This window comes from Oncorhynchus masou, chromosome 16 (assembly GCF_036934945.1).
Source record: "Oncorhynchus masou masou isolate Uvic2021 chromosome 16, UVic_Omas_1.1, whole genome shotgun sequence".
NCBI classification, from domain to species: domain Eukaryota; kingdom Metazoa; phylum Chordata; class Actinopteri; order Salmoniformes; family Salmonidae; genus Oncorhynchus; species Oncorhynchus masou.
The window spans coordinates 43,360,427-43,384,538 of NC_088227.1; the positions used below are offsets into that span (position 1 = coordinate 43,360,427).

Sequence of the window (24,112 nt, forward strand, 5' to 3'; positions counted from 1 at the left end):
AAAATTATACCAACATTTTTAACATATATATATATATATATATATATATATATATATATATATTTAAAAAATACTTATTTCAATAACTCCTTGGTCATGTGACCTAAACCAACATTGTATTGTTCACAGGTTAGGGACACACGTCGCACATGGTTCTCCTATAAAGTGCCTACACAATTTTATATAAATATATGAAAATGTCAAATTTCAATAGCTCTTCAACCGCGTGACTTAACCTGATTTCAACTGTTTGTTATTCCTTATATAGAAAGGCATGTTTCACATGCTTTAGTTTTCTCATCAAATGATTCCATTTAATACAAATAATTTTAATGATAAAAAAGCACTTACAATTACATTTCTCCTTGACCATGTGACCTAGACTCCTCGAACCAGCGTTGGAAGGGTAAGGATGTGCATCGCACATCCTTTGGTTTTCTGAAATATTGTTACATTTTCTTTTACTTGAATTTATTTGTTAAATGTTTGACTTAGACTTCCAATAGGTCCTTGATCACATGACCTAGTCACCTTAAAACCAACGTTGTATTGTTCACAGGTCAGGGACACACATTGCACACCCATAAAAGGACAATATTAGAGCCCAACTCTGAATAGTTGGTTCAACTGCAATGTTCATCTTTATAGCCTCTCTGTCAACCCTCTTCAATATGTTCAGAATTCTGTAGCTTCAGTGCCCACGCTGAACGGTACACCATTTTGGTCTTATCTTACCTTTATGGCTCAATCTGTTTGCAGGCATTCTGATGGGCTGGCAGGGGGGGGAGGGAAGAAATAGTGTTCTCTCCCCTCTGGGTCCTTATCTGATGTTATGGTATGAAGTAAGGCTGAGGACCGTTGAAGTACAGGCTGTATGCTACTTCTCATTGTCCACATTGTCTGCATAATATTAAACCTTTAACAGAACATCGTTGTTCGTTCTACCCTTGGATCTCTTATTTCACTGGAAACCGAAAACTTCCCTACAATCCAAAGGTAAAACCGTCCACCTCTCCACCGACTTCACTGCTCAGCAACACATCTCTCCATGTCCTGGCTCTTTCTTATCGTTCTGACACGTTTGCACATCTAAATTCCCTGTCATTCACTCCACTTATCTGACACCAGCGTCCTTATAACTACTAAGACCAGACTCCTGGCCATTGGGGACCAGGGTCTTCAGTGCCTTCAGCTCAGCTGGACTCTTCTGAAACTCCTCAAACATCCATCACATCATTTGCATATTTATAACCATCTCTTCAGACAGTTACCCTCCATTTAGCCCCCCCAGTCTCCCATTTCTTGTTAGATGTTTTGACTAGAATCAAACATTTAAAAAAGCATATTACTCTAGTGCTAACTCCTGGCTTCCTGTTAAGGCTTGGGCTGATTTTCAAGTTTTTACTGTTAAGCTACAAAGCATTACAGGGACTTGCTCCTACTTATCTCTCTGATTGGTTCCTGCCGTACATTATGTACCTACATGTACGCTACGGTCACAAGGCCTCCTTATTGTCCCTAGAATTCCAAAGGAAAAAGCTGGAGGAAGGGCTTTCTCCTATAGAGAGACGGCAGGGTAGCCTAGTGGTTAGAGCGTTGGACTAGTAGTTGCAAGTTCAAATCCCCAAGCTGACAAGGTACAAGGCTGTCGTTCTGCCCCTGAACAGGCAGTTAACCCACTGTTCCTAGGCCGTCTTTGAAAGTAAGAAAATGTTCTTAACTGACTTGCCTAGTTAAATAATGGTAAAATAAATCATTTGAGCTCCTCTTTTATGGAATAGTCTTGCCAATCCATGTGAGATGAACAGACTCGGTTTCAAACTTGAAATCTTTGCTGAAGACTCATCTCTTCATTAGGTCCTATGGCTCAGGGGTGCATTAGGCGTATTAGGTGCACCACTGCAACCTGTATGCTCTCGTTGGCTGGCCCTCGCTTCATATTCGTCGCCAAACCCACTGGCTCCAGGTCATCTATAAGTCTTTGCTAGGTAAAGCTCCGCCTTATTTCAGCTCACTGGTCACCATAGCAGCACGCGCTCCTGCAACTATATTTCACTGGTCACCCTCAAAACCAATTCCTCCTTTGGCCGCCTTTCCTTTCAGTTCTCTGCTGCCAATGACTGGAACGAATTGCAAAAATCACTGAAGCTGGAGACTCATATCTCCCTCACTAACTTTAAGCATCAGCTGTCAGAGCAGCTCACAGATCACTGCACCTGTACATAGCCCATCTGTAAATAGCCCATCCAACTACCTCATATTGTTATTTATTTATTTTTTGCTCCTTTGCACCCCAGTATCTCTACTTGCACATTCATCTTGTGCACACCTATCACTCCAGTGTTTAACTGCTAAATTGTAATTATTTTGCCACTACGGCCTATTTATTGCCTAACCTCCCTAATGTTACCTCATTTGCACACACTGTATATCGATTTTTTTCCCCCTGTTGTATTATTGACTGTATGTTTGTTTATTATTTGTAACTCTGCGTTGTTTTTTGTGTCACACTGCTTTGCTTTATCTTGACCAGGTCACTGTTGTAAATGAGAACTATATAACTTTTCAGCTGACCTTTCAGCTGGACTTGGATTGGATTGGATTTGTTTTCCAAAAGCCCTAACAAAATGAGCTATTTGGACATAAATTATGAACTTTATCGAACAAATCAAATATTTATTCCTGGGAGTGTATTCAAATGAAGCTCATTAAAGGTAAGTGAATATTTAGAATGCTATTTCTGACTAATGTTGACTCCACAACATGGCGGATATCTCTTTGGCTGTTTTGGTCTCTGAGCTCAGATTATTGCATGTTATGCTTCTTCCGTAAAGTTTTTTTGAAATCTGACACAGCGGTTGCATTAAGGAGAGGTTTATCTAAAGTTCCATGTATAATAGTTGCATCTATTATCAATGTTTATTAAGAATATTTCTGTAAATTGATGTGGCTCTCTGCAAAATCACCACATGTTTTGGAACTACTGAACATAACACACCAATGTAAAATTAGATTTTTGGATATAAATATGCACTTTATCGAACAAAACATATATGTATTGTGTAACATGAAGTCCTATGAGTGTCATCTGATGAAGATTATCAAAGGTTAGTGATTCATTTGATCTATATTTCTGCTTTTTGTGACTCCTCTCTTTGACTGGAAAAATGGCTGTTAGGTGGAGACCTAACATAATAGTTTGTGGTGCTTTCGCTGTAAAGCCTTTTTGAAATCAGACACTGTGGCTGGATTAACAAGATTTTTTATCTTTAAAATGGTGAAAAATACTTGTATGGTTGAGGATTTTAATTATGAGATTGTTGTTGTTTTGAATTTGGCGCCCTGCACTTTCACTGGCTGTTGGCGGGGTAGGAAGCTACCTTCCCGAATATCCCAGAGAGGTTAACAAACTATAGTTTTGGTAAGTCGGTTAGGACATCTACTTTGTGAATGACACAAGTAATTTCTCCAACAATTGTTTACAGACAGATTATTTCACTTATAATTCACTATATCACAATTCTAGTGGATCAGAAATTTACATACACTAAGTTGACTGTGCCTTTAGACAGCTTGGAAAATTCCAGAAAATGATGTCATGGCTTTAGAAGCTTCTGATAGGCTAATTGACATCATTCGAGTCAATTGGAGGTGTACCTGTGAATGTATTTCAAGGCCTACTTTCAAACTCAGTGTCTCTTTGCTTGACATTATGGGAAAATCAAAAGAAATCATCCAAGACCTCAGGAAGAAATTGTAGAAGTCCACAAGTCTGGTTCATCCTTGGGAGCAATTTCCAAATGCCTGAAGGTACCACGTTCATCTGTACAAACAATAGTATGCAAGTATAAACACCATGGAACCACTCAGCCATCATACCGCTCAGGAAGGACACGCGTTCTGTCTCCTAGAGATGAACGTACTTTGGTGCGAAAAGTGCAAATCAATCGCAGAACAACAGCAAAGGACCTTGTGAAGATGCTGGAGGAAACTGGTAAAAGTATCTATATCCACAGCAAAACGAGTCCTATATCGACATAACCTGAAAAGCCGGTCAGCAAGGAAGAAGCCACTGCTCCAAAACCGCCATAAAAAGCCAGACGGTTTGCAACTGCACATGGGGACAAAGATTGTACTTTTTGGAGAAATGTCCTCTGGTATGATGAAACAAAAATAGAACTGTTTGGCCATAACGATCATCGTTATGTTTGGAGGAAAAAGGGGGAGGCTTGCAAGCCGAAGAACACCATCCCAACCGAGAAGCACGGGGGTGGCAACATCATGTTGTGGGGGTGCTTTGTCACAGGAGTGACTGGTGCACTTCACAAAATAGATAGCATCATGAGGTAGGAAAATTACGTGGATATATTGAAGCAACATCGCACGACATCAGCCAGGAAGTTAAAGCTCGTCGCAAATTGGTCTTCCAAATGGACAATGACCCCAGGCATACTTTCAAAGTTGTGGCAAAATGGCTTAAGGACAACAAAGTCAAGGTATTTGAGTGTCCATCACAAAGCCGTGACCTCAATCCTATAGAAGTTTTGTGGGCAGAACTGAAAAAGTGTAAACAGCGCTGTGCTTGAGAAGAGCTGCTGGCAAACGCACGGAAGTGCTGTTTGAATGAATGCTTACGAGCCTGCTGCTGCCTACCATCGCTCAGTCAGACTGGTCTATCAAATCATATACTTAGTTATAACATAAAAACACACAGAAATACGAGCCTTAGGTCATTAATATGGTCGAATCCAGAAAATATAATGTCGAAAACAAAAAGTTTATTATTTCGGTGAAATACGGAACCGTTTGGTATTTTATCTAACGGGTGGCATCCCTAAGTCTAAATATTCCTGTTACATTGTACAACATTGTACAACATTCAATGTTATGTCATAATTACGTAAAATTCTGGCAAATTAGTTCGCAATGAGCCAGGCTGCCCAAACTGTTGCATATACCCTGACAATGAATGCAAGAGAAGTGACACAATTTCACCTGGTTAAATATTGCCTGCTTACCTGGATTTATTTTAGCTAAATATGCAGGTTTAAAAATATGTACTTCTGTGTATTGATTTTAAGAAAGGCGTTGGTGTTTATGGTTAGGTACAGTCGTGCAACGAATGTGCTTTTTTCGCAACTGCACTTTTGCACTTTTGTTAAATCATCCCCCTGCGTTGCATCGATTATATGCAACACAGGACACGCTAGATAAACTAGTAATATCATCAACCATGTGTAGTTAACTAGTGATTATGATTTATTGATTGATTGATTGTTTTTTATAAGATACATTTAATGCCAGCTAGCAGCTCACCTTGGCTTCTACTGAATTCGTGTAACAGGCAGGCTCCTCGTGGAGTGCAATGAGAGGCAGGTGGTTAGAGTGTTGGACTAGTTAACTGTAAGGTTGCAAGATTGAATCCCCCGAGCTGACAAGGTAAAAATCTGTCGTTCTGCCCATGAACAAGGCAGTTAACCCACCATTCCTAGGCCGCCATTGAAAATAAGAATGTGTGACTTGCCTGGTTAAATAAAGGTGTACATTTTTTTTTGTGCAAAATTGGTGTCCAAAAATACCGATTTGCGATTGTTATGAAAACTTGAAATCGGCCATAATTAATCGGCCATTCCGATTAATCGGTCGACCTCTAATAGAAACCACGTGTTTGATGTATTTGATACCATTCCATTCACTCCATTCCAGACAAAAATATTAGCCGTCCTCCCCTCAGCCACTGGCAGGGGCAGCTTCATTACCACTGCAATCTGGCTGTTCAATTAGATGAAGGAGCTATTGATATTCCAAGTAAAAACTGTAACTAATAAATTAAGGTAAAAAAAATGTAAAACATTTTGTGTGATGTCCTACCCTCAGAACAATCCAAAGTTGGTTTGAGGTGTCTAGGTCACATGGTCAAGGAGCTATTGAAGTTTAAGTAATTTTGTGTATATATATATATATATATATATATATATATATATATATATATATATATATATATATATATACATATATACATATATACATATATTTATAATAAAGAATAATGGATCGTTGCAAAGTCACGTGGTGTGAGAGCTATTGAAATTTGAATGTTGGGATCATTGATTATGCACTTTGTTGACGGTCCCTAACTAGTTGCATTGAAGGTACACTGGGTTGCCAACACCTTTGCTGTGTTAAAGGCATTTAAACATTTAAACATATATTTTGCTCTGTCAGGTTGGTAATGTTGTCCCACAGTAAAACTAGATGACATGTTATTTCTTTCTCTGTCTGTTTTTATCCCTTCTGCTCGGTAACAGTTTGTCCCTGTAGGCTGTCCACACACAAACAAAAACATACTTCCAACCCTGTCGAGGTCTCCCTATCTGTGCCTCTGCTGCCTGTTAAAGATTAAACCCTCCAGAGATCAGCTCTCACATTCCTGTTACCAGCCCCTTATGGATGTTTCCCACTGTGACCCACTGTGACCCACTGTGACCCACTGTGACCCAGTGTATTTGTATTTATTAAGGATCCCCATTTAATTCCTGCCAAGGCAGCAGCGAGGACTGTGAAGACACACACACACACACACACACACATACACACACACACACACACACACACACACACACATACACACACATACACATACGCGCTATACACAACACGTTCACATGGATTTTGTGTTGTAGATATGTGGTAGTAGAGTAGGGGCTTGAGGGCACACATTTAATGTGTGGTGAATTCTGTAACCCCCAGGAAGAGTAGCTGCTGCCTTGGCAGGACCTAATTGGGATCCATAATAAACCCCAGGAAGAGTAGCTGCTGCCTTGGCAGGAACTAATGGGGATCCATAATAAACCCCAGGAAGAGTAGCTGCTGCCTTGGCAGGAACTAATGGGGATCCATAATAAACCCCAGGAAGAGTAGCTGCTGCCTTGGCAGGAACTAATTGCGATCCATAATAAACCCCAGGAAGAATAGCTGCTGCCTTGGCAGGAACTAATGGGGATCCATAATAAACCCCAGGAAGAGTAGCTGCTGCCTTGGCAGGAACTAATGGGGATCCGTAATAAACCCCAGGAAGAGTAGCTGCTGCCTTGGCAGGAACTAATGGGGGTCCATAATAAACCCCAGGAAGAGTAGCTGCTGCCTTGGCAGGAACTAATGGGGATCCATAATAAACCCCAGGAAGAGTAGCTGCTGCCTTGGCAGGAACTAATGGGGATCCATAATAAACCCCAGGTAGAGTAGCTGCTGCCTTGGCAGGAACTAATGGGGATCCATAATAAACCCCAGGAAGAGTAGCTGCTGCCTTGGCAGGAACTAATGGGGATCCATAATAAACCCCAGGAAGAGTAGCTGCTGCCTTGGCAGGAACTAATGGGGATCCATAATAAAACCCATGAAGAGTAGCTGCTGCCTTGGCAGGAACTAATGGGGATCCATAATAAACCCCAGGAAGAGTAGCTTCTGCCTTGGCAGGAACTAATGGGGATCCATAATAAACCCCAGGAAGAGTAGCTGCTGCCTTGACAGGAACTAATGGGGATCCATAATAAACCCCAGGAAGAGTAGCTGCTGCCTTGACAGGAACTAATGGGGATCCATAATAAACCCCAGGAAGAGTAGCTGCTGCCTTGGCAGGAACTAATGGGGATCCATAATAAACCCCCAGGAAGAGTAGCTGCTGCCTTGGCAGGAACTAATGGGGATCCATAATAAACCCCAGGAAGAGTAGCTGCTGCCTTGGCAGGAACTAATGGGGATCCATAATAAACCCCAGGAAGAGTAGCTGCTGCCTTGGCAGGAACTAATGGGGATCCATAATAAACCCCAGGAAGAGTAGCTGCTGCCTTGGCAGGAACTAATGGGGATCCATAATAAATGCACATACTCTACCTGGGGTCCAGCAACATTACAGTTGTTCTATACAGTTAAACATATTACATGATATTACATTTCAGCCCTCAGACCATTACAACATATCTAGAATACAATATCCATGTGTATCAGTGGCGGTCACTGCCGTTTATGATGAGGGAGGACGATGTCATTCATATTCTATTCACCCAGTTCAATGTAACATCGATAGGTTTAGGTTACTGTCATTCATATTCCAGTCACCCAGTTCAATGTAACAGTGATGGGTTTAGGTTACTGTCATTCATATTACATTCATCCAGCTCAATGTAACATCGATAGGTTTAGGTTACTGTCATTCACCCAGTTCAATGTAACATCGATAGGTTTAGGTTACTGTCATTCATATTCACCCAGTTCAATGTAACATCAATAGGTTTAGGTTACTGTCATTCATATTCACCCAGTTCAATGTAACATCGATAGGTTTAGGTTACTGTCATTCATATTCACCCAGTTCAATGTAACATCAATAGGTTTAGGTTACTGTCATTCATATTCACCCAGTTCAATGTAACATCAATAGGTTTAGGTTACTGTCATTCATATTCACCCAGTTCAATGTAACATCAATAGGTTTAGGTTACTGTCATTCATATTCACCCAGTTCAATGTAACATCAATAGGTTTAGGTTACTGTCATTCACCCAGTTCAATGTAACATCAATAGGTTTAGGTTACTGTCATTCATATTACATTCATCCAGTTCAATGTAACATCAATAGGTTTAGGTTACTGTCATTCATATTACATTCACCCAGTTCAATGTAACATCAATAGGTTTAGGTTACTGTCATTCATATTACATTCACCCAGTTCAATGTAACAGTGATAGGTTTAGGTTACTGTCATTCATATTCTATTCACCCAGTTCACTGTAACATCGATAGGTTTAGGTTACTGTCATTCATATTCTATTCACCCAGTTCAATGTAACAGTGATGGGTTTAGGTTACTGTCATTCATATTCACCCAGTTCAATGTAACATCAATAGGTTTAGGCTACTACATGATACTCAAATTTTCCCCTGTACCCATCATGAGGTTGCTTCAACCTATGAATGAAAGTTTACAACATACAGTACCAGTCAAACGTTTGGAAACACCGACTCATTCAAGGGTTTTTCTTTATTTTTTTACTATGTTCTACATTGTAGAATAATAGTGAAGACATCAAAATTATGAATTAACACATATGGAATCATGTAGTAATCAAAAAAGAGTTAAACAAATCAAAATATATTTGAGATTTGAGATTTTTCAAAGTAGCCACCCATTTGCCTTGATGACAGCTTTGAACACTCTTGACATTTCACATGATTTTGGAATGAGATGTTCGACCAGCTGGTGTCCACATACTTAAAAAAAGATTCATGTAGTATATATACTGAACAAAAATATTTAAAAAACATATATAGTGTTGGCTCCATATTCCATGAGCAGAAATGTTCCATATGCACAAAATACTTATTTCTCTACAATTTAGTGCATAAATGTGTTTACACCCCTGTTAGTGAGCATTTATCTCTTACCAAGATTATCCATCCACTAGAGAGGTATGGAATGTCAAGAAGCTGATTGCAAAGAAGAAGCGAACAGCAAACTAATTCTGATTGGCTGGGCCTGGCTTCCCCCACACCCGAAGCCCACCCATAGCTGTACCCCTGCCCAGTCATGTGAAATCCATAGATTAGGGCCTAATGAATTTATTTAAATTGACTGATTTCCTTATACAAACTGTAACTCAGTACCATCTTTGGAATTGTTGCATGTCGCGTTTACATTTTGGTACAGAATGTGTTCATAACTAGTTGCCTAACAGTCAGTTAAATGTAAGCACTTGTGTTTCAATGAAAGGTAAATTATTCATTAAGAAAAAACATTGAGATGTTTTTTTAAAATTTAGTTTCACAAAGTACAACTGCTAAATATACTGTAGAATGGCATGCCATTACGCAAGACAGGAGATGGAAGTCTTACCCTCGCTTTCCTCCTGGGCCTAGAAAACATTTCAAACTGTAAATCTTTATTAGCAACTGACCATACTAACATTTCAGAGTTCACAGAATTGAAAGTATTTATTCTCAAAATGATGTGAACCCTGTACTATTACCTGAAAATGATTGAACAGGAACTAATGAGGTGCCTGTAATGTAATAGTCTCTAATCATAAGTCCCCCTCTAGCCTTCCAACCCCTCCTTCCCTCCTTCCCACACACCCAGGTTGTGTTGCTAGGTCCACTCTATGGGGAGGACCTCCCAGGACTCTAAATATTTAAGTGCCTTAGAAACGGGGTATGGTAGGTAGTAGGTGCGAGGCGCAAGGGTTGTGTCAAGAACTGTAACGCTGCTAGTTTTTTTTAACGCTCAACAGTTTCCCTTGTGAATCAAGGACTATTTTCATTGACAACCTTTTTTTTTACGCTACTGCTATTCGCTGTTTTTTTACGCTACTGCTATTCACTGTTTTTTTACGCTACTGCTATTCACTGTTTTTTTACGCTACTGCTATTCGCTGTTTTTTTAACGCTACTGCTATTCGCTGTTTTTTTTACGCTACTGCTATTCACTGTTTTTTTACGCTACTGCTATTCGCTGTTTTTTACACTACTGCTATTCGCTGTTTTTTTTACGCTACTGCTATTCGCTGTTTTTTTACGCTACTGCTATTCGCTGTTTTTTTTACGCTACTGCTATTCGCTGTTTTTTTTTACGCTACTGCTATTCGCTGTTTTTTTACGCTACTGCTATTCGCTGTTTTTTTTACGCTACTGCTATTCACTGTTTTTTTACGCTACTGCTATTCGCTGTTTTTTTACGCTACTGCTATTCGCTGTTTTTTTACGCTACTGCTATTCGCTGTTTTTTTACGCTACTGCTATTCGCTGTTTTTTTACGCTACTGCTATTCGCTGTTTTTTTTACGCTACTGCTATTTGCTGTTTTTTTTACGCTACTGCTATTCGCTGTTTTTTTACGCTACTGCTATTCGCTGTTTTTTTACGCTACTGCTATTCGCTGTTTTTTTACGCTACTGCTATTCGCTGTTTTTTTACGCTACTGCTATTCGCTGTTTTTTTACTCTACTGCTATTCGCTGTTTTTTTACGCTACTGCTATTCGCTGTTCTTTTACGCTACTGCTATTCGCTGTTTTTTTACGCTACTGCTATTCGCTGTTTTTTTACGCTACTGCTATTCGCTGTTTTTTTTACGCTACTGCTATTCGCTGTTTTTTACGCTACTGCTATTTGCTGTTTTTTTACGCTACTGCTATTCGCTGTTTTTTACGCTACTGCTATTTGCTGTTTTTTTACGCTACTGCTATTCGCTGTTTTTTTACGCTACTGCTATTCGCTGTTTTTTTACGCTACTGCTATTCGCTGTTTTTTTACGCTACTGCTATTCGCTGTTTTTTTTTACGCTACTGCTATTCGCTGTTTTTTTACGCTACTGCTATTCGCTGTTTTTTTACTCTACTGCTATTCGCTGTTTTTTCGTCTGTGCATAGTCACTTTACCCTTATCTACAGTATATGCACATATTACCTCAATTACCTCGACTAACCTGAACCCCTGCACATTGACTATATAAAAGTACTCCTTCTACATAGCCTCGTTATTGTTATTTTTTTAAATTTAAATTTAGTTTATTTAGAACATCTTTTGTTGATTAAGGGCTTTGTAAGTAAACATTTCACTGTAAGGTCTACTACACCTGTTGTATTCAGCATTTCACTGTGAGGTCTACTACACCTGTTGTATTCAGCATTTCACTGTGAGGTCTACTACACCTGTTGTATTCAGCATTTCACTGTGAGGTCTACTACACCTGTTGTATTCAGCATTTCACTGTGAGGTCTACTACACCTGTTGTATTCAGCATTTCACTGTGAGGTCTACTACACCTGTTGTATTCAGCATTTCACTGTAAGGTCTACTACACCTGTTGTATTCAGCATTTCACTGTGAGGTCTACTACACCTGTTGTCTTCAGCATTTCACTGTGAGGTCTACTACACCTGTTGTATTCAGCATTTCACTGTAAGGTCTACTACACCTGTAGTATTCAGCATTTCACTGTGAGGTCTACTACACCTGTTGTATTCAGCATTTCACTGTAAGGTCTACTACACCTGTAGTATTCAGCATTTCACTGTAAGGTCTACTACACCTGTTGTATTCAGCATTTCACTGTGAGGTCTACTACACCTGTTGTATTCAGCATTTCACTGTGAGGTCTACTACACCTGTTGTATTCAGCATTTCACTGTAAGGTCTACTACACCTGTAGTATTCAGCATTTCACTGTAAGGTCTACTACACCTGTTGTATTCATCATTTCACTGTGAGGTCTCCCTACACCTGTTGTATTCAGCATTTCACTGTGAGGTCTACTACACCTGTTGTATTCGGCATTTTACTGTAAGGTCTACTACACAATGTTAGTTATGTCCTTAATGCCTAACAGTGTAATGTTAGTTCTATCCTTACTGCCTAACAGTGTAATGTTAGTTCTGTCCTTACTGCCTAACAGTGTAATGTTAGTTCTGTCCTTACTGCCTAACAGTGTAATGTTAGTTCTATCCTTACTGCCTAACAGTGTAATGTTAGTTCTGTCCTTACTGCCTAACAGTGTAATGTTAGTTCTGTCCTTACTGCCTAACAGTGTAATGTTAGTTCTGTCCTTACTGCCTAACAGTGTAATGTTAGTTCTGTCCTTAATGTTTGTTAAATGTTGCATGGTTTCATTGCGGTGTCTTTCCCTGACAGAGTTGGTACTGTTTCATATGTGTTACTGTTTGTTACGGTCAATATCTAACAGGTACTGTACACATAAACTCACCAGGCTACCTGCCTCCTCTAACCACTAGACTACCTGCCTCCTCTAACCACCAGGCTACCTGCCTCCTCTAACCACCAGGCTACCTGCCTCCTCTAACCACTAGACTCCCTGCCTCCTCTAACCACGAGGCTCCCTGCCTCCTCTAACCACTAGACTACCTGCCTCCTCTATCCACTAGTCTACCTGCCTCCTCTAACCACCAGGCTACCTGCCTCCTCTAACCACCAGGCTACCTGCCTCCTCTAACCACTAGGCTACCTGCCTCCTCTAACCACTAGGCTACCTGCCTCCTCTAACCACCAGGCTCCCTGCCTCCTCTAACCACTAGGCTACCTGCCTCCTCTAACCACTAGACTACCTGCCTCCTCTAACCACTAGGCTACCTGCCTCCTCTAACCACTAGGCTACCTGCCTCCTCTAACCACGAGACTACCTGCCTCCTCTAACCACTAGGCTACCTGCCTCCTCTAACCACTAGACTACCTGCCTCCTCTAACCACTAGACTACCTGCCTCCTCTAACCACTAGACTACCTGCCTCCTCTAACCACCAGGCTACCTGCCTCCTCTAACCACCAGACTACCTGCCTCCTCTAACCACTAGGCTACCTGCCTCCTCTAACCACTAGACTACCTGCCTCCTCTAACCACTAGACTACCTGCCTCCTCTAACCACTAGACTACCTGCCTCCTCTAACCACTAGACTACCTGCCTCCTCTAACCACTAGACTACCTGCCTCCTCTAACCACTAGGCTACCTGCCTCCTCTAACCACTAGGCTACCTGCCTCCTCTAACCACTAGGCTACCTGCCTCCTCTAACCACGAGGCTACCTGCCTCCTCTGACCACTAGGCTCCCTGCCTCCTCTAACCACTAGACTACCTGCCTCCTCTAACCACTAGGCTACCTGCTTCCTCTAACCACTAGGCTACCTGCCTCCTCTAACCACTAGGCTACCTGCCTCCTCTAACCACTAGGCTACCTGCCTCCTCTAACCACCAGGCTCCCTGCCTCCTCTAACCACTAGACTACCTGCCTCCTCTAACCACTAGGCTACCTGCCTCCTCTAACCACTAGGCTACCTGCCTCCTCTAACCACTAGGCTACCTGCCTCCTCTAACCACTAGACTACCTGCCTCCTCTAACCACTAGACTACCTGCCTCCTCTAACCACTAGACTACCTGCCTCCTCTAACCACTAGCCTACCTGCCTCCTCTAACCACCAGGCTACCTGCCTCCTCTAACCACTAGCCTACCTGCCTCCTCTAACCACTAGACTACCTGCCTCCTCTAACCACTAGGCTACCTGCCTCCTCTAACCACTAGACTACCTGCCTCCTCTAACCACTAGACTACCTGCCTCCTTTAACCACTAGACTACCTGCCTCCTCTAACCACTAGCCTACCTGCCTCCTCTAACCACTAGGGCTACCTGCCTCCTCTAACCACTAGACTACCTGCCTCCTCTAACCACTAGACTACCTGCCTCCTCTAACCACTAGCCTACCTGCCTCCTCTAACCACTAGGGCTACCTGCCTCCTCTAACCACTAGCCTACCTGCCTCCTCTAACCACTAGGCTACCTGCCGCTCTAACCACTAGGCTACCTGCCGCTCTAACCACTAGGCTCCCTCCCTCCTCTAACCACTAGGCTCCCTGCCTCCTCTAACCACTAGGATACCTGCCTCCTCTAACCACTAGGCTACCTGCTTCCTCTAACCACTAGATTACCTGCCTCCTCTAACCACTAGGCTCCCTGCCTCCTCTAACCACTAGGATACCTGCCTCCTCTAACCACTAGGCTACCTGCCTCCTCTAACCACTAGGCTACCTGCCTCCTCTAACCACCAGGCTACCTGCCTCCTCTAACCACCAGGCTACCTGCCTCCTCTAACCACTAGGCTACCTGCCTCCTCTAACCACTAGGCTACCTGCCTCCTCTAACCACTAGGATACCTGCCTCCTCTAACCACCAGGCTACCTGCCTCCTCTAACCACTAGGCTACCTGCCTCCTCTAACCACCAGGCTCCCTGCCTCCTCTAACCACTAGGCTACCTGCCTCCTCTAACCACTAGGCTACCTGCCTCCTCTAACCACTAGACTACCTGCCTCCTCTAACCACTAGGCTACCTGCCTCCTCTAACCACGAGGCTACCAGCCTCCTCTAACCACTAGGCTACCTGCCTCCTCTAACCACGAGGCTACCAGCCTCCTCTAACCACTAGACTACCTGCCTCCTCTAACCACTAGACTACCTGCCTCCTCTAACCACTAGGCTACCTGCCTCCTCTAACCACGAGGCTACCAGCCTCCTCTAACCACTAGACTACCTGCCTCCTCTAACCACTAGACTACCTGCCTCCTCTAACCACTAGGCTACCTGCCGCTCTATCAGTAGATCAGATCTGTGAATCAACTTTAAAGTGAGTCAGAACCGTATCTGTTGTTACACAGTACACAGCGTAGTGCTGTTACTAGATACAGTGCATTTCAAAATTATTCAGACCCTTTGACTTATTCCAAATTATTTTCTGTTACAGCCTTATTCTAAAATCTACACACAATATCCCATAATGACAAAGCAAAAACTTGTTATTAGAATATACAGTACCAGTCAAAAGTTTGGACACATCTACTCATTCAAGGGGTTTTCTTTATTTGTTACTATTTTCTACATTGTAGACCAAAGGACAGATTTCCATCGGTCTAATGTTCATTGCTCGTGTTTCTTGGCCCAAGAAAGTCTGATCTTTTTATTGGTGTCCTTTAGTAGTGGTTTCTTTACAGCAATTCAACCATGAAGACCTGATTCAAGCAGTCTCCTCAGAACAGTTGATGTTGAGATGTGTCTGTTACTTAAACTCTGTGAAGCATTTATTTATGCTGCAATTTCTGAGGCTGGTAACTCCAATGAACTTATCCTCTGAGGCAGAGGTATCTCTGGGTCTTCCTTTCCTGTGGCGGTCCTCATGAGAGCCAGTTTCATCATAGTGCCTGATGGTTTTTTGCGACTGCACTTGGAAGAAACTTTCAAAGTTCTTGACATTTTCCGGTTTGACTTAAAATAATGGACTGACATTTCTCTTTGCTTATTTGAGATGCTCTTGCCATAATATAGACTTGGTATTTTACCAAATAGGGCTATCTTCTGTATACACCCCTACCATGTCACAACACAACTGATTGGCTCAAACTCATTATGGAAAGAAATTCCACAAATGAACTGTTAATTGCAATTCATTACAGGTGACTACCTCATGAAGCTGGTTGAGAGAATGCCAAGAGTGTGCAAAGCTGTCATCAAGGCAAAGGGTGGCTACTTTGAAGAATCTCAAATATAAAATATATTTAGATTTGTTTAACACTTTTTTGGTTACTACATGATTCCATATGTATTATTTCATAGTTTTAATGTCTTCACTATTATTCTACAAATGTAGAAAATAGTAAAAAATAAAGAAAAACCCTTGAATGGGTAAGTGTGTCCAAACAACCTGAACTTTTTGGTGCGTTGAAACGATGCTCAATTAGTATCAATTATCCTAACCTGTGCCAGGAAAACGTTCCCCACACCATTACACCACCAGCCTGTACCGATGACACCAGGCAGGACGGGGCCAGGGACGCTGTTCTGTACGCCATTGTTGTACTGCACCGTTATTTGACTTGTTAGCTTGCACAATACTCCTCCTTCTCCTTCGACCTCTCATCAACGAGCAGTTTTCAACCACAGGACTGAAGCTGACTGGATGTTTTTTGTTTGTTTGCAAACCTTACATACTGTTGTGGGTGGAAATCTTAGGAGGCCCGGCCGTTTCTGAGATACTAGAACCTGGCGCGCAAGGTCCCGACGATCACACCACTCTCGAAGGTCCCGACGATCACACCACTCTCGAAAGTCCCGACGATCACACCACTCTCGAAGGTCCCGACAATCACACCACTCTCGAAAGTCCCGACGATCACACCACGCTCAAGGTCCCGACGATCACACCACGCTCAAGGTCCCGACGATCACACCACGCTCAAGGTCCCGACGATCACACCACGCTCAAGGTCCCGACGATCACACCACGCTCAAGGTCCCGACGATCAAACCACGCTCAAGGTCCCGACGATCACACCACGCTCAAGGTCCCGACGATCACACCACGCTCAAGGTCCCGATGATCACACCACGCTCAAGGTCCCGACGATCACACCACGCTCAAGGTCCCGACGATCACACCACGCTCAAGGTCCCGACGATCACACCACGCTCAAGGTCCCGACGATCACACCACGCTCAAGGTCCCGACGATCACACCACGCTCAAGGTCCCGACGATCACACCACGCTCAAGGCCCCGACGATCACACCACGCTCAAGGTCCCGACGATCACACCACGCTCGAAGGTCCCGACGATCACACCACGCTCGAAGGTCCCGACGATCACACCACGCTCGAAGGTCCCGACGATCACACCACGCTCGAAGGTCCCGACGAAGTCACTTGGGTTACTTTTAACATTCAGTCCAACAGTAACTGAATGCCTCGATGCCTGTCTGTCTGCCTGCTTTCATTAGCAAGACACGGCCACGTGACTCACTGTCTGTAGGAGCGGTCCATACCTAATAAACTGAGTGTTTGTTCTCTCTCTCTCTCTCCCCCTCCTTTTCTCTCCCTCTCTCCCCTCTCTCTCTCTCCCTCTATCCCTCTCCCCTTCCTTTTCTCTCCCTCTCTCCCTCTCTCCCCTCTCTCTCCCCCTCCTTTTCTCTCCCTCTCTCCCCTCTCTCTCTCTCCCCCTTTCTCCCTCTCTCTCCCCTCTCTCTCCCCCCTCTCTCCCCTCTCTCCCCCTTTCTCTCTCTCTCTCTCTCTCTCCCCCTCTCCCCTCTCTCCCTCTCTCTCTCCCCCTCTCTCCCCTCTCTCCCTCTCTCTCTCTCCCTCTCTCTCCCCCTCTCTCCCACTCTCTCTCTCTCCCCCTCTCCCCCTCTCGCTCTCTCTCTCTCCCCCCTCTCTCTCCCCCTCGTTTTCTCCCCCCCTCTCTCTCTCTCTCCCCTCTCTCCCCTCTCTCCCTCTCTCCCCTCTCTCTCTCCCTCTCTCCTCCTCTCCCTCTCTCTCTCCCCCTCTCTCCCCTCTCTCCCCTCTCTCTCTCCCTCTCTCTCCCCCTCTCTCCCACTCTCTCTCTCTCCCCCTCTCTCCCCCTCTCGCTCTCTCTCTCTCCCCCTCTCTCTCTCCCCCTCGTTTTCTCCCCCTCTCTCTCTCTCTCCCCCTCTCTCCCCTCTCTCCCTCTCTCCCCTCTCTCTCTCTCCCTCTCTCCTCCTCCTCTCTCTCTCTCCCCCTCTCTCCCCCTCTCGCTCTCTCTCTCTCCCTCTCTCTCCCCCTCTCTCCCCTCTCTCCCCCTTTTCTCTCTCTCTCTCTCTCTCTCTCTCCCCTCTCTCCCCTCTCTCTCTCCCTCTCCCCCCTCTCTCCCTCTCTCTCTCTCCCTCTCTCTCCCCCTCTCTCCCACTCTCTCTCTCTCCCCCTCTCTCCCCCCTCTCGCTCTCTCTCCCCCCCTCTCTCTCCCCCTCGTTTTCTCCCCCTCTCTCTCTCTCTCCCCCTCTCTCTCCCCTCTCTCCCTCTCTCCCCTCTCTCTCTCTCCCTCTCTCCTCCTCTCTCTCTCTCTCTCCCCCTCCCCAGGTATGATGACAGTATGACGTTGTCCTCCTCTCTGCCCTGATAATGTACGAGGTGATGCAGGGAGACACTACCACCCTGTCCTGGAGGCTACCCAGCCCCGGCCACAACGACGGCCCACAACAGAGCCCCTTCAGCGGGGAGGGAGGACCTACTAAGATCCTAAAAGTTTGTTTCTCCACTAACAACAACACCCTGGGGAAGAACTTCAAGCTGGTCAAGTGTGACAGCTCCTGGCAGATCAGGGTGAGGGATTGTCTAGATATTGAGACTGCATTCCAAAAGGAACACGACCTTTTGAGAAGTTCTCCGCTACAGGGAATAGAGTGCTATTTGGAACGCATCCTGTTAATCTTATTATATATATATTCTTGTATTTATTTATATTTATCATTTTATTTATTGTGAATTCTGTTTCAATATGCGCACAGAAGTTACTTAGTTTATTTAGTTGTAACATTGTAAGAATACGATACTTTAAACCAACTATATAGCTTCGCAGACTAGGCACCCAAATTCAAGCTGTGACTGACTCCGTACTGGTCTCTCTCCCCCAGGCTGTAGTCCAGTCTATCCTGACCAGTGGTAGACTGGGCCTTAACATCCAGTATAAAGGCTGCTATGGTCTGCTACTGAAGCACCTCAAGTCAGACGAGCTCCACTGGCTCCATCCAGACCTGACCGTGGGGGAGGTGGAGCAACGTTATGAGAGTCACCACGTGGAGGCAGAGTGGAGGTGAGAGGAGGGGGAGGAGGGAGGGGGAGGTGAGGGAGGGGAGGTGGAGCAACGCTATGAGAGTCACCACGTGGAGGCAGAGTGGAGGTGAGAGGAGGGGGGAGGAGGGAGGGGGAGGTGAGGGAGGGGGAGGTGGAGCAACGCTATGAGAGTCACCACGTGGAGGCAGAGTGGAGGTGAGAGGAGGGGGGAGGAGGGAGGGGGAGGTGAGGGAGGGGGAGGTGGAGCAACGCTATGAGAGTCACCACGTGGAGGCAGAGTGGAGGTGAGAGGAGGGGGGGAGGAGGGAGGGGGAGGTGAGGGAGGGGGAGGTGGAGCAACGCTATGAGAGTCACCACGTGGAGGCAGAGTGGAGGTGAGAGGAGGGAGGGGGAGGAGGCAGGGGGAGGTGGAGCAACGCTATGAGAGTCACCACGTGGAGGCAGAGTGGAGGTGAGAGGAGGGAGGGGGAGGAGGGAGGGGGAGGTGGAGCAACGCTATGAGTCATCACGTGGAGGCAGAGTGGAGGTGAGAGGAGGGAGGGGGAGGAGGGAGGGGGAGGTGCAGCAACGCTATGAGAGTCTCCACGTGGAGGCAGAGTGGAGGTGAGAGGAGGGGGGGAGGAGGCAGGGGGAGGTGAGGGAGAGAGAGGAGGGGGAGGTGGAGCAACGCTATGAGAGTCACCACGTGGAGGCAGAGTGGAGGTGAGAGGGGGGGGGAGGGAGGGAGGGGGAGGGGAGGGGGGGGAGGTGGAGCAACGCTATGAGAGTCACCACGTGGAGGCAGAGTGGAGGTGAGAGGAGGGGGAGGAGGGAGGGGGAGGTGAGGGAGGGGGAGGTGGAGCAACGCTATGAGAGTCACCACGTGGAGGCAGAGTGGAGGTGAGAGGAGGGAGGGGAGGAGGCAGGGGGGAGGTGGAGCAACGCTATGAGAGTCACCACGTGGAGGCAGAGTGGAGGTGAGAGGAGGGAGGGGGAGGAGGGAGGGGGAGGTGGAGCAACGCTATGAGTCATCACGTGGAGGCAGAGTGGAGGTGAGAGGAGGGAGGGGGAGGAGGGAGGGGGAGGTGCAGCAACGCTATGAGAGTCTCCACGTGGAGGCAGAGTGGAGGTGAGAGGAGGGGGGGAGGAGGCAGGGGGAGGTGAGGGGAGAGAGGAGGGGGAGGTGGAGCAACGCTATGAGAGTCACCACGTGGAGGCAGAGTGGAGATGAGAGGAGGGAGGAGGGGAGGCAGGGGGAGGAGGAGCAACGCTATGAGAGTCACCACATGGAGGCAGAGTGGAGGTGAGAGTAGGGGGGGAGGAGGGAGGGGGAGGTGGAGCAACGCTATGAGAGTCACCACGTGGAGGCAGAGTGGAGGTGAGAGGATGGGGGGAGGAGGGAGGGGGAGGTGGGGGAGAGAGAGGAGGGGTGGAGGAGGAGGAGAGAGGACGGTAGAAGAGGAGGTGGGGGGTGAGAGGAGGGTGGAGGAGGTGGTGGGGGTGAGGAGGGTATAGGAAGTGGTGGTGAGAGGAGGGTGGAGGAGGAGGTGGGGGTGAGAGAAAGCATGATGGGTAATATACATAGCCATTTGAGTCGTGGGCCAGGTTGAGGAAGAGGAAGTAGTTCATTTTATTTATTTAACCTTTATTCAACTAGTCAGGAGCAATGTTCAGACAAATATGATTGTATTGACAATTGGGGTCCTGTGGAAGCCTCCTGCTCTAAAGCAGTAGGATGTTCATCTCTCCCCAGATATGACCTGAGAGTCCGCTACATTCCAGTCAACTTCCTGGAAAAGTTTAAAGAAGACAGAACCACATTTCTGTATTTCTATCAACAGGTACAGTAGGCAGCAAGCACTACTCTGACTATGTAGAGAGCACATTGATACTGTATGTAGAGAACACATTGATACTCTATGTAGAGAACACATTAATGCTCTATGTAGAGAACACATTAATACTCTATGGAGAGAACACATTAATACTCTATGGAGAGAACACACTGATACTCTATGGAGAGAACACATTGATACTCTATGTAGAGAACACATTGATACTCTATGGAGAGAACACATTACTACTCTATGGAGAGAACACATTGATACTCTATGGAGAGAACACATTGATACTCTATGGAGAGAACACATTGATACTCTGTGGTGAAAACACTGATACTCTATGGAGAGAACACATTGATACTCTATGGAGAGAACACATTGATACTCTGTGGTGAAAACACTGATACTCTATGGAGAGAACACATTGATACTCTATGGAGAGAACACATTGATACTCTGTGGAGAGAACACATTGATACTCTATGGAGAGAACACATTGATACTCTATGGAGAGAACACATTGATACTCTATGGAGAGAACACATTACTACTCTATGGAGAGAACACATTGATACTCTATGGAGAGAACACATTGATACTCTATGGAGAGAACACATTGATACTCTATGGAGAGAACACATTGATACTCTATGGAGAGAACACATTGATACTCTATGGAGAGAACACATTGATACTCTATGGAGAGAACACATTGATACTCTATGGAGAGAACACATTGATACTCTGTGGAGAGAACACATTGATACACAATGGAGAGAACACATTGATACTCTATGGAGAGAACACATTGATACTCTATGGAGAGAACACATTGATACTCTATGGAGAGAACACATTACTACTCTATGGAGAGAACACATTGATACTCTATGGAGAGAACACATTGATACTCTGTGGTGAAAACACTGATACTCTATGGAGAGAACACATTGATACTCTATGGAGAGAACACATTGATACTCTATGGAGAGAACACATTGATACTCTATGGAGAGAACACATTGATACTCTATGGAGAGAACACATTGATACTCTGTGGAGAGAACACATTGATACTCTATGGAGAGAACACATTGATACTCTGTGGAGAGAACACATTGATACTCTATGGAGAGAACACATTGATACTCTATGGAGAGAACACATTACTACTCTATGGAGAGAACACATTGATACTCTATGGAGAGAACACATTGATACTCTATGGAGAGAACACATTGATACTCTATGGAGAGAACACATTGATACTCTATGGAGAGAACACATTGATACTCTATGGAGAGAACACATTGATACTCTATGGAGAGAACACATTGATACTCTATGGAGAGAACACATTGATACTCTGTGGAGAGAACACATTGATACTCTATGGAGAGAACACATTGATACTCTGTGGAGAGAACACATTGATACTCTATGGAGAGAACACATTGATACTCTATGGAGAGAACACATTACTACTCTATGGAGAGAACACATTGATACTCTATGGAGAGAACACATTGATACTCTATGGAGAGAACACATTGATACTCTGTGGTGAAAACACTGATACTCTATGGAGAGAACACATTGATACTCTATGGAGAGAACACATTGATACTCTGTGGTGAAAACACTGATACTCTATGGAGAGAACACATTGATACTCTATGGAGAGAACACATTGATACTCTATGGAGAGAACACATTGATACTCTATGGAGAGAACACATTGATACTCTGTGGAGAGAACACATTACTACTCTATGGAGAGAACACATTGATACTCTGTGGAGAGAACACATTACTACTCCGTGGAGAGAACACATTAATACTCTATGGAGAGAACACTGATACTCTGACTATGTAGAGAACACATTACTACTCTATGGAGAGAACACATTGATACTCTATGGAGAGAACACATTGATACTCTATGGAGAGAACACATTGATACTCTATGGAGAGAACACATTGATACTCTATGGAGAGAACACATTGATACTCTATGGAGAGAACACATTAATACTCTATGGAGAGAACACATTGATACTGTATGTAGAGAACACATTGATACTCTGTGGAGAGAACACATTACTACTCTATGTAGAGAACACATTGATACTCTGTGGAGAGAACACATTACTACTCTATGTAGAGAACACATTGATACTCTATGGAGAGAACACATTGATACTCTATGTAGAGAACACATTGATACTCTATGTAGAGAACACATTGATACTCTATGTAGAGAACACATTGATACTCTATGTAGAGAACACATTGATACTCTATGTAGAGAACACATTAATACTCTATGGAGAGAACACATTGATACTCTATGTAGAGAACACATTGATACTCTATGGAGAGAACACATTTATACTCTATGGAGAGAACACATTGATACTCTATGGAGAGAACACATTGATACTCTATGTAGAGAACACATTAATACTCTATGGAGAGAACACATTGATACTCTATGGAGAGAACACATTGATACTCTATGGAGAGAACACATTGATACTCTATGGAGAGAACACATTGATACTCTATGGAGAGAACACATTGATACTCTATGGAGAGAACACATTGATACTCTATGGAGAGAACACATTGATACTCTGTGGAGAGAACACATTGATACTCTGTGGAGAGAACACATTGATACTCTGTGGTGAAAACACATTGATACTCTATGGAGAGAACACATTAATACTCTATGGAGAGAACACATTGATACTCTATGGAGAGAACACATTGATACTCTGTGGAGAGAACACATTGATACTCTATGTAGAGAACACATTGATACTCTGTGGAGAGAACACATTAATACTCTATGGAGAGAACACATTGATACTCTATGGAGAGAACACATTGATACTCTGTGGTGAAAACACATTGATACTCTATGGGGAGAACACATTAATACTCTATGGAGAGAACACATTGATACTCTATGTAGAGAACACATTAATACTCTATGGAGAGAACACATTGATACTCTATGTAGAGAACACATTGATACTCTGTGGAGAGAACACATTAATACTCTATGGAGAGAACACATTGATACTCTATGGAGAGAACACATTGATACTCTGTGGTGAAAACACATTGATACTCTATGGGGAGAACACATTAA

At 44.3% G+C, this 24,112-nt stretch overlaps 1 protein-coding gene across 3 annotated transcripts in view; it reads left to right on the top strand.

Annotated features, from left to right (window-relative positions):
• LOC135557983 (protein-tyrosine kinase 2-beta-like) overlaps positions 1-24,112 on the top strand; it is a 61,239-nt gene that overhangs the window by 1,150 nt on the left and 35,977 nt on the right. For 2 of the 3 annotated variants that reach the window (XM_064991737.1, XM_064991738.1), the window contains exons 2-4: positions 18,419-18,661; positions 18,973-19,151; positions 20,865-20,952. In XM_064991737.1, the coding sequence (XP_064847809.1) occupies positions 18,461-18,661; positions 18,973-19,151; positions 20,865-20,952 (468 nt within the window). In that variant the 5' untranslated portion in view covers positions 18,419-18,460. Of the gene's footprint in view, positions 1-18,418; positions 18,662-18,972; positions 19,152-20,444; positions 20,490-20,864; positions 20,953-24,112 lie in introns of those variants that run through there. The other variant, XM_064991739.1, reaches the window with a different exon arrangement.